The sequence below is a fragment of the Episyrphus balteatus genome, chromosome 2 (assembly GCF_945859705.1).
Source record: "Episyrphus balteatus chromosome 2, idEpiBalt1.1, whole genome shotgun sequence".
NCBI classification, from domain to species: domain Eukaryota; kingdom Metazoa; phylum Arthropoda; class Insecta; order Diptera; family Syrphidae; genus Episyrphus; species Episyrphus balteatus.
This window is the reverse complement of record NC_079135.1, coordinates 100,463,099-100,475,466: the sequence shown is the minus strand read 5'-3', so window position 1 is coordinate 100,475,466 and position 12,368 is coordinate 100,463,099. Positions and strand designations below refer to the sequence as shown.

General features: G+C 29.5%; 1 protein-coding gene across 1 annotated transcript in view; it reads left to right on the top strand.

Annotated features, from left to right (window-relative positions):
- LOC129909902 (lachesin) overlaps nucleotides 1–12,368 on the top strand; it is a 73,124-nt gene that overhangs the window by 42,831 nt on the left and 17,925 nt on the right. The window contains exons 5-6 of the mRNA XM_055987055.1: nucleotides 5,855–5,946; nucleotides 6,146–6,274. Of these exons, the coding sequence (XP_055843030.1) occupies nucleotides 5,855–5,946; nucleotides 6,146–6,274 (221 nt within the window). The remainder of the gene's footprint in view (nucleotides 1–5,854; nucleotides 5,947–6,145; nucleotides 6,275–12,368) is intronic.

Genomic DNA, 12,368 nt, shown 5'->3' with positions numbered 1-12,368 from the left:
ATATTTTTTGAAAAACTTTTTTTTTAAATTTTTTTTTTACATTTTACACTTCAATACCTATGATGTCTGTAAATTTTGAAAAAAATTGACTTATGCTTTGATGAAATATATAACTAAAAAAACATGTCAATTTTTGAAAAACGGCAACGCCATATTTCCGCTCTCGGCATTTTTTGAGAAAAACTAAAAACGCAGTTTTGTTAGAATCAACAAGAGTACTGCGCACACCAAATTTAAACGAAATCGTTAGAGCCGTTTTCGAGAAATTTGAAATACCTCGAAAACGTTATATGGGAGATATGCGTTAAATTGGAGATATTAAAAAAATAAAAAAAAGGACCTAGGGAATTACGTAAAAATCATCTGTACCAAGTTTCAAGCAAATCCATCCATCCGTTTAGGCCCTAGCTCGATGTACAGATGGACGCACAGACGCACAGACGCACAGACGCACAGACGCACAGACGCACACACGCACAGACCGACGGACGGCATGACGAAAACCACTTTTTTGATCTTCTCCATCATCGTAATGTTGGTTTTGATTAAAACCTCGATTTTTTTTTTTCTACACGAAACCAATACTTGCCCTATAGAGCAAGTAAAAAACGTATGTATATACAACAGCTCTCACAAAATTAAAGCTATTAATGTGTATTGTATATTCAATTGCACATATGTAATTTAAAAAAAGGCAGACTTGAAATGTTAACATCTTTAGCTGAATATTTGTTTCGCATATTCGCTTTTTTTTTTTAATCAAAATTTTTGTTTGAAAAATCAATTTTTAGAAAACAGCTTAATAAATGTTTTGAAACTTGGTTTTTAAGTGTTAAATAATATTCTATTCAAATAAGCACACCAATTTCTTTTTTTTTTTTGAAAAATGTTAGATAGTTTTTATAAATGTAAAAGTTATCTTCAAACAAACGACTCAAATAGTTTACTTCATTTTGTGGTCAACATCATTTTAAATGGTGTTTAAGCGATTATAAAAACAAATAATATTTATTTAACATTTTCTAAGATATTCTTTATAAAATCAAACAACACTAGGAATTAGTGATTTTTGATAGGCTGTAAATGAAAAAATGATCTTATCATGACAAAACTAAAATCATGTGAAAGCCAAATATTTTATTTCAAATGGTAAAATAGCTCAATCATTGGAATTGTTCAAAAAAACTAAATTTACCAATTTTTTTGTTTTAATTTTTTCGTAAGAAAGTGGGGAAATTTTTTCTGATAAAATGATTATTTTTTTATAAAAGGAATTTTTTTTCAAACTTTAAAATTTTTTTTTTAGATTGCAATATAAGTCATCAAACTAAAAACCACACTCTTGATTTTTACTATCAATACCTCAATTAAAGTATCATTTTACAAAAAAATCAAGGATACATTTAAAAACTGCGCTCAATTTTCTACAAAGAAAAGAAAAAAAAATTAGTTTACTTTGTTGAAAAAAATGTTTTTTTTTTTACATTTGAGATCAATTAGGAAAGCTATAAAAATAGGGCTTTTAATATTTTTTTAGAAAATGTACAGCTACTATATGTGATAAGATTAAAATTATTGAAGCTTAAAATTATTACCCTGAAATAAACCTGCAAAGTTACAGACTTATTTGCGAAATAGTTTTTTTTGTTCTGAGGGTTTGAACTTTTGAGATAAAATAAAACATCACATTTTTGCAGCTGTAAATGACTCTCTTTTCTCAAATGAATCACTTTTTTATCAAAATCAAAATTTTTTTTTCAAAATTTAACTATGTAGACTTTTTTTCCTTTATTTTTTTTTTTGGGCTAGTGTTTTACTCTGAAAAACTTTAACATACATTTTATTTTTACCTGAAGAGCAACGAAATTATTTAAAATAATTTAAAAAAAAAATGTTTTTAAATAAACTTTAAAAAAAAAAAAACCAAACACAAAATACTTAAAATACTTGAAAAGAACTAAAACTTTGCTTTATTTTAACATCTACAGTACCTTCCCAACAGATCATTAAATAAATGAACGACTGGGTCGCACTTTTTTAAACAAAAAAAAAATAAAAAATCATGAAATAAAAAAAAATATTCTTTAAATAAATAAAAACGCATTTTTAGAAAAAAAAATCAAAATCTTTAGAGCCTTTTTTTAAAAAAATAATTTTGCAAGTTCAATAATTCGTTGACAAAAAAAGTTTTAAAATTTAGTTGGTATGCAATTTTTTATCAATAATTATGTATTCGTCAACACCTATAACAAAAATTTCAAAAAAGTTCAATGTCTCGTTGTCGAAAATTCGATTTTATAAACAGACACACAGACGGACTTACTGGACCAACTTTTTGGACATTCTCTATTCTCTATCATCGTAATGTAGTGTCTAATTTTTATATCAACTTATCGCTATAAAAACGATGAATAAAAGATAATGTATTCCTTCCTGTTTATTTAATAATATTTATTGCTTCAATGGCGAATGTACTCAGACGGGTTTGGATCGAACCATGAAACAAAAGAGCTGAGTAGCAAACTTGATAAAATATTATTAGAAAAAGCATTGGTGTAGCTTATACTAATCTTACCTTATTTAATGTTGAAAAAATTGACAACTAACATTGAGAATTTAAATGTTACCCCCAATCCGTTTAAGTTGCATTTTCTAAGTTACAGAAAAATAACTCGATTATTCTGAAAATGTATCAGTTTTCGGACTCTAATAAATTAGTGAAGAATTCATTTGTAAAGAAACGGTTGTGAACCTTTAATCCCATTTTTTTCATTTTTCAATTCTTAAATAATACAAACATAACAAAGGAGATGGGGCGTTTTTGGGCCATGAGCGTACATTAATGAGACTAGTCTCAAAATGAAGCTGGAGGTTAGTATATTCAATCTATGAATTTTTTTTCAAATCGTAAGTCAGGTTCTTGAGATACAAGGCTCCAAAGTTCGTTCTTGAAACCCTTATTTGACACTTTTATATGCAAATATCATGAGAACTACAAGAGGTATATGGATGTTTTTGATGTCAAATGAAAGGTGGTTTTAGTGCCTTTTTAACAATATAAAATACATATTACACAAAACAAAGAAACGGCGAACAAATAAAAAAATTAAAATATTATTTTAAAAAATCGATTTTTGTTGCGGTATAGCACTGGTTCAACCTTGTACCTTGAACCACATATGTAAAAATACGTAAAAATAGCCACATCCATGCATGAACCGAAACTGACCCGTAGCTAATCCGCCAAAATCGGTGGGTTAAATTACTGATCCGAGGCTGAACCACGTTTGTACAACTGGTCCTTTTTTGTCCAAATTATGTTAGAGACACAAAAACTGTAATTTCTTGTGATGAACTCTGGGCTAAACTTTGTTTACATAAACTATAGATTACAAAATACGTACTAAAGAAGATTCCCGATAAATCCACTTTTATCTCTGTTTTAGTTTAAAATATACACTTCGCGTCACTTGAATAGAAACAACAATTTTTCTTTAGAAAATACCGATTGGCGCTTCGGTGAGGTAACTTAGTAGATTTTTGGTTTTGCATTTTCAAAGAGGAATTTTTAATAAACAATGTTGTAAAAACAAAAAACCCAAAACAGAAACCGTATGGCTACTAGTTGCGTTTTTTCGCATTACTTCACAAAAAACAGTGTTTTTTTTTTGCGTCACTTGAATAGAAACAAGCTCTTAAATTAGATAAAAATGATGAAAAATCATGGACAACACTAATTTTTGTAAAGCAGTCTTAAACTTTGACATTATTTGCACATTATAACCAATTATGGGCTACGAGCTACCATTAGGCATCACAGAAAATGCATAAATAGAATTAAACATTGAAAATGCACTTGTACTGTACACAATCGTGGACCTAATTGGAGAAAGTGACTATAGTGTTTGGTAACTTCTTACAAATTAAGAAAATGACATTTTCTACAATTTAAGGTTTGAATCTTTGAATAAGTGAAATAAACTTTCGTTTTCATCCGGAATGGATCTGTTTTGTTTCTATTGCGTTGTTTTTTTCTGGAATTCTCCTTGTGCAATCTCTAAGAGGGTTGTTTTTCCACGTTCCTAAACTTCCCAAGAGCTTCTTCCATTATTTCTTTGTAAAAGTTTGCATCTTTTTTCGAAGCGTGAAGCTTCAATTTTCCTATTGCACATCATAAAAACAAAGCGTATTACTATAACACATTTTATTGCCCTTTATTGGCGATGCGATAAAAGTTATTCTTTCATAAACCAATGAAATAGGACTAATATTAACGTGGTCCATCTGAGTTGGTATGTTTTCCTAAAAAACCACTCTTTACCTCACTTCTTTTCAGTTCAAATGCAACTATAAAATAGTTAACTTTTTTGTAATCTTAGTAGAAGTTAAAATGTTGTTATTTTGCATTTTGAGGCTTTTTAAATGTTGTGCACCTTTTATAACTTCCATGATGGAACAAACCAACACATTACCATCGCACTAACACCACGTTTTTGACCGATTTTAGCGGCAAAGTGAAGGAAATTGCTGCTAGTTTTTAAATTATTTTTTTCTCTGCTCTTGATTTGGGTCTCACCTGTCTTATTTTTTTATTCAATCACTAGTTTACGATATTTCAAAAATATTCTCATACAAATTTTCCAATATCTTTCGCGATTTTGCATAGTGCAAGTGCATTTCCAATGTTAGCTGCTATTTATGCATTTTCTGTGATGCCTAATGGTAGCTCGTAGTCCATAATTGGTTATAATGTACAAATAATGTCAAAGTTTAAGACTGCTTTACAAAAATTAGTGTTGTCCATGATTTTTCATCATTTTTATCTAATTTAAGAGCTTGTTTCTATTCAAGTGACGCAAAAAAAAAACACTGTTTTTTGTGAAGTAATGCGAAAAAACGCAACTAGTAGCCATACGGTTTCTGTTTTGGGTTTTTTGTTTTTACAACATTGTTTGTTAAAAGTTCCTCTTTGAAAATGCAAAACCAAAATCCTACTAAGTTACCTCACCGAAGCGCCAATCGGTATTTTCTAAAGAAAAATTGTTGTTTCTATTCAAGTGACGCGAAGTGTAGTTCTTGGAGCTTTTTGAAACTATAATAAACTGATAAGTTCTTTGAAATTAATGAAAATGGAATTAAATACAATAAACCAATGTTCTAATAAAATTGTTCTTTAAAATAACAACATCTTATCCGTTCCTTTTCTATAAGTGATCTCCCAAGTTTTTTTTTGAAAAGTGTATTAAACAATTGGTTTTCCCCACATAACATAACACAAATAAACAAGCTTCTAAACCGGTTCTAACCGCATTCTAAAAAATTAAAACAATTTTATAACTACACATGCGTACAAGCATATTTAATTTGAAAATAAATGCCATTAATGTCGACATGAATCGATTTTTTCAAATTAATATTCTACTTTTATTTATTTTTTCGCCGTTTCTTTGTTTTGTGTTATATGTATTTTATATTGTTTAAAAGGTTAGTACCTTTACTAGTACTTAACAACCTTTCATTTGACATCAAAAACATCAATATACCTCTTGTAGTTCTCATGATATTTGCATATAAAAGGGACAAATAAGGGTTATCAGAACGAACTTTGGAGCCTTGTATCTCAAGAACCTGACTTACGATTTGAAAAAAAAATTCATAGATTGAATATACTAACCTCCAGCTTCATTTTGAGACTAGTCTCATTAATGTACGCTCATGGCCCAAGTCCCATATAATTTTGCCCCATCTCCTTTAGGATATTTAACAATAAACCTGAAATTATTCTTAGCCTTGACTGAATAATAAATATTCACACATTGTTTTCATGATATAATAATATATTTCTTTTTTTCAGTGCCCAAGGTTATCCGGAACCAATTGTGACATGGCGTAGAGAAGATGGCAACGAAATAGTTCTAAAGGATAATATGGGTACAAAAACCCAAGGTGTGTATAAAACATAATTTAAAATCACTTTCCTTCCCAAAGGATACTAAAATAAAAGAAATAAAACAACCTAACATTTCCATTTCTACTTTCTGTCCAAAAACAAAACCACAATGACCTGTCTATTCTATGATGGACCCGCACATATGAGAGTGACTCATTATCTATTTCTTTTTTTTTTTTTTAATTTCCTTTTCAGTTGCATCATTTCGAGGCGAAGTGTTAAAACTGACAAAAATCTCACGTAGTGAAATGGGTTCGTATCTCTGCATTGCATCAAATGGAGTACCACCATCGGTTTCAAAAAGAATTTCCCTCAGCATACACTGTAAGTTTAAGTATATTCAAATTCAGTTGTTTTCCATTCCACAGATAAAAAGATACACATTTGTAGGAATTAAAGTAGAACATAGAGGTTTTGAGTATCTAATTAGTTAGACTAAGATTGAAATTCAAAAAATGCAGGCTTCAGTGTGTGGTGCAATGGTTCCGTTCTTGATGGACTCACATTAATGCGCGTTATTGCCTTAAAGCAAATATTATGACTCTTGACAAGATACCGCTTCCACGTCACCAATCATCGCATCTTCAAGCTTCCCTTGCCAGCATAAGAGTGTTTTTTAAGGACGTATTCACCTGCACTTATTTTAATTCTGATTAATTAAACAACGCTGCTGTTGCTGCTCCTATCAACCATTTTTTTTGTATCTCATTTACAAAAGGACACTCCCTCTAGTCCTTGGAAAACATGCACATTATCATAAAAACATTTTATCCAAATGGGAGGATGTAAGAAAAAAAAAATTAAAAGGATCTTACGAAAAAAGCAAAACCGAAAGAATGCAAATGAATCTTCAGGATGTTTAAAACATACAAAAATATAATACACGACAGAATTAATTTATGTTTTTTGCACAGGAAATTTTATTTGCGGAAATCATTAAGAAGGATGCATAGGATGGCAATGGCATCTGATATATACAAGTGGAAATATAGAAGCAACCAGCAAGGAGTTGATAAAGCCAAAAAGGAGGAAGGATGCATGCATGCCAACTTGTGGTAAATGCATCAAAAGAGCGCCAGTCAAGTGTGGCATGGAGTTAATTGAGTTTTGGAAAATGTTTTATGGAGTTAAGACATTTATTATATCTTCAGTATTTTGCATATAGACGTAGTGGAACTTACTTAGTTGTGCAAGTAAAAAATTAAAATATACTTCGAGATTTTTTATCTTTTCATAAAATTAAAATATGCTTGTTGAACAGAATTTTAAACGTAAAAAGGATTGAACTTAATTTTTGAATCTAACAACCTTTTGAATAGAAAAACTGTTTTTAAAATGGTTTTTAACTACAAAATCTGAATTGTATACTATTGATGAGATTTAATTTGAAGCTTCTAAAAATACAAAAATGTGCAGAATTCATTTAAATGTAAAAGAACTACTCAACAAACTAAGACTCTTTTTGAAAAGTAACTGTATTAAATACACATTAAAAAAATTTATGATAGAAAAAAGTCAAAACATTAAGTTTTTTTCCGAAATCCGATTTTCTACAAAAGTTAATCTCAAAACTCATTTTTGGTTTTAAAAAAATATTTCAAATTTGTTTTTTGAAAAATCAGTTTTTTGAAAACACGTTAGTGTAATATTACGAATTTTTGTTTTAAGTGTATATTATTTATTTCTTTATATACCAACTTTTTGTTTGTTCTATATAAAACGGCTATAACGATTTTTAATTTTTTTCTAAACATTTCTTTTCATACAAAAAATCAAATGCCATACTACTACTTAGTTTTGAGATCATAAAAAACGGTGTTTCATTAATTATAAAAACAGATTTAATGTATTTTTTTTATAAAAAAAAACTTTAGTATGTGCGAGGTGGATTTTATAATTTTTTATTAAAAAAAATTTTTTTCGACAAGGGGACATTGAATTTTTTTCGAATTCTTAGTTAGGCTCAGGTTTTCGAGATGCTTGGTAAAAAAAATATCTTATTCAAAGACTCTCAAAAAACAAACATTTTACAAATTTTCGTTGTTTTTGTTATAGTTTCCTTAAAATTTCGTAGGCTCTTGACTTTATTCCTAAGAATAATCTCAAGAGAGTTTAAGATTGTTATGACTCGATCATTTATGATGCAATTTTACAGCTAATATTCTCAAAAAATGACATTTTTTCATAAATTTTGATCTTTTTTAATCTAATATTGTTGCATTTCTAAATTGACATATTTAATTATGTAAATGAAGCATTCAAAAAGAAATTTCTTGAGAAAATGAAAAAAAACATAATGTAGGTACCTACTTAAAAAAATTAAATGAAATTTTGTTATTAAGTTTGAAAAACATCACTTTAAATTTTTTCGACCTCCAAGAGAAGCATGCCATTAAACAACAACTAAGAATTAAAACAACAACCAAGAATTTAAAAAAAGTAAGAGGAAAAATTATTCGGCACGAATAAACAAATTTTCAATAAAATTCATCGGTCCATTTTCAAATCCCAACATGATTTTTGTGATTTCTTATTTTAATATTAGAGTTACTAAAACTTTATCAAAATGATTTAAGAATCTTTTGAGAAATCCAAAATTTTTTTTATTTTCGTCATATGCAAGTACCGTTAATTTTGGTAGGTACTAAAGAAATTTCATTTCGTTAGTCACCAAAAAAAAAAATCTCAACTTCGTAATTCAATTCAGTGCTTGGGCTGAATTGCTTGAATGTTTTTGAAATCTTGCTTTTTGCAGTAAGAGATATTCCCTATATCACGTATATTCAGGTAAAAACATAATCCTAAAAGCGTCAAATCAGTACTTTTAAACCATTTATCATGCTATTTATTGATTTTGTTTTTAAACTAGCAACAATTTTGACACCGTTTTGATTAATTTAAAAAAAAAATTACTTCTTTTGCAATAATTGCAAAAAACATGAAATACTACAAAATTACAATATTCAAATACATAATCTAATATTTATTTTTTTAAATGTACACAAAAATAAACATTTCAAGTACCTATTCTAAATTCGAATAAAAATTCAAAAAATATCTATAATGTGACATTTTTGAAATATATAAGATGAGTTTTTATCTTCGAATTCCATTGTGTTACTTAAAAAAAGCTTAAATTCTCTTTCCCCAATTTCAGACTCAAATATCTGAAAACATCCAAAACCAATTTTGAAAATTAATTTTCGGCACAATTATTGAGGTGAACATAAGCTCTAACTTTAATCTCATCTATGCACGCACTGGCCCAAAAATGGAAGAAATTCCTTTCAATTAAGTGTTTGAGTTTTTCAATTTTTTTCGCAACCAAATCTAATGAGTTTCATACTTCAGAGGGGGTTATTTTTTTATGAAGTCAAGTCAAATTGTGACACATTATTTGAATCGATGATTGTTTTTCACACAAAACCGCTATAATTTTCAAATAAGCTACCGATTTATATGTTAAAATAGTTAGTCTAAGAATGTTAAATAAGTAAATTTTAATAATACATAAGTGGTGTTTAATGTAAAATTGAATCTACAAACTTCAATATGTGCCTGTGAGGCGTGTTATTCAAAAATATAATCGCTGCATTGGTAATCAGGTCAGATGATAAAAAGTATCACAAAAATATTCGACATGGTTGATTTCAAAATTATCCATGCAATATTTTTCATTGAGTGTGTTCATATTAGAGAATATAATGTTTAGGGATATGCCAAGTGTATTTTTTAAATTTGTAAAAAAAAAAATTTTTTTTAAATTTCGTTCATTACAAATTTTTCTTTTTACAATCAAATAGCTATCTACTACATATAAGTTAATAAGTTAATTCCAAATACCAAAGCAAAGACTAGTCACAGTTTTTTATTATATATATTATAGTTCTAGGTATATTACTAATTTCAAAAAAAAAAAATAGTACTCATACGCCACAGTGTACGAAAATCATAATTTTTTTTACAAATACAAAATGATTGCGATATTGAGAATCGATTTCTTGCTAAACATTCTCTTTTTAGTTTAGATGAATGAAAGAAATGGGTGGTTTTCAGTTAAATTTCAGTCTTCTGTGATTTGAATTCCCAATACTGTTTCCTTGCAATTTGAGTTTTTAAAATATCTTTACGATCCTGATCTCTAAATCCGCCCTAAATCTTATTCGTTTTTGGTTTTCGTATTTTAAATCTATTCAAGAGGCTAAATTTTGAAACTATACTGCTTGAAATAATTTCGCTGGACCACATTCATTAATTTTAGTTTTTATTTACCTTGTCTTTACTAAGGTACTTACTTCAAGTTACATAATTCTTAAGTTTTTTTTTTTTTTACTTAAAACCACAGCACTAAGATTGTATCGTATACCTAAAAGACCTAAGTCAATTAGTATTTCAAGACCTACTAGCTTCCAATTGCAAAATCACTTCTTCACAAAGACTTTTAAAAAATGTTCCAAAGTGGCCTAAATCTGCTTTGCTTATAGCTTTTATCTTACATACCTTTAGAATCCAATTTTCGTTTAACAACTACTTAACGAAGTGGTACTCCATCTGAATGTCCATCTGCTGCGATAATTTTTAGCCAGCAAAAAACATGTTCCTACCCATAAAGGTATGTCCAGTAAATATACCCAAAGAGGCAAATAGTCCATACAACACCAACAACAAGAGAGAGAGAGATTCAAAAAGATAAAGTTGTTCGTTTACAATACCTTTTTTGGAGCGTGTTGTCTGCCTTGCCTAGCCTATCTGCATATATTCCGTCGTGTCTCCCCTTTTTTTGGAAAACTCACAATATGAGTGTAGACAAGCATTTTGGCAAAAAGGATAATAAAACCCTGGCTGGCACTGGCACTGGAACATTTAATGAGTCCTTTTCTATTAGAGAATATAGACTCGAGTCTGGTCGAGTCGACTACAACTCTACTAAATGCACCAGTCCGACACTCTGACCACCAAAATACCCTGTGTACCCGGCCAGTTCAAGTCCATCCTCTCCTCAATGGATTCTGGTATTGCTGACCACTAGACTCTGGCATACAATGTAGCATTAATGAAGGGAACTCTTGGTCAATGCTGGTCAGATGATGGGTTCATTGAAAATATTTCTTCCTCCGAAAAACTCCATTTAGGAGTGAGTGAGAGAGAAATACATGTCCATATGTGTACATAGTATAGATTCTTTCACATCAGATGGTTACCTCATGCATGCGGCTCCAGAATGTGTCCACAACGAGTTGGAAGTTCCTGTCTCTGTGTGATGATGCAAAGTGTCCGATGGCATTCGATTTGGTGAAGGTACCTTTACTACACACAACACACATAGTCTTTTTTGGTATACAAAAAAGGAAGTGACAAGTGTGTGAAGAAATTTTCGACAGAACCATACAGGATAATGACTATGTGCTAGGCCTGTTTTCTCTACAACTATCCCTTGGATCTCTTAGCTTGTGGCGATAATTTTAGAGTAAGGACCTGCACTGAAACCACTCTTATCAGATTTCGGACGTTCGGAATGTTTTTGTTCGCATCCATCCTCTTGGGTAAAATGTTGTGTGTATGATATTTTGTTGAACGTGTGTTTGTGTGTGTGTGTGTGTAGGTGGCCTTTAACTTTTGGTGAAGTTGATTATAAATAGCAGTTTACAATCTTGAAAGCTGAAGTTGGAACAAGAACTTGTATTTGCATATAAAGGTTTTGTGTGCGTTTTAAGGGCGTAACACAGGGAGTAAAAGTTTTAGTTTTTGAAGGCCTTTAGAGAAATGAACAGATTTAATGACCAAAAATTGATGAGGGTATTTTTCAAAATATACCAATGCACTTATATAAAATTGAGAACTAAAAAGTCATGCATGTTATAAGGTTTTTTTCTTGCATTCATGGGCGTCCTTGGAAAAAAACTTACTGCTATTTTTCCTACAATCCATTAGATCCTTAAAACATCAGAGATGTGAAATATATTGACAAAGGATTTGTCTTTAATATTGACATCACCATAATTGATTTCAAAAAAGGTAACAATGTATAAGACAAAAAACTTTGTAACTGAAAATTCCGTGTCATTACCGACACCCTTGGAAAAGTTAAATACCTAGACAAGACATACATGTTTTTATGGAAAGCAAACACTATTCTGTAACAAAAAAAAAATAGTAACAATAATTTACAATTTATTCGGAACCAGAACCTGAATAGATTTCGGAATCGTATTTAGCGTATTCAAAATACATAACTGTAGGTGGGTCTAGTTTGCTGTACTGTGTGTACATGTCTATTTGTGTACACCTGTAATTACAACAAAACAGCAAAGGTACCAAGTTTTTAAATGTTTGTTTTTTTTTTTTTTTTTTTTTTCAAACAAATTATTTATAGGAAACAAACAGAACTACGGTTTCATCGATTTTTTTTTTTTTTTTT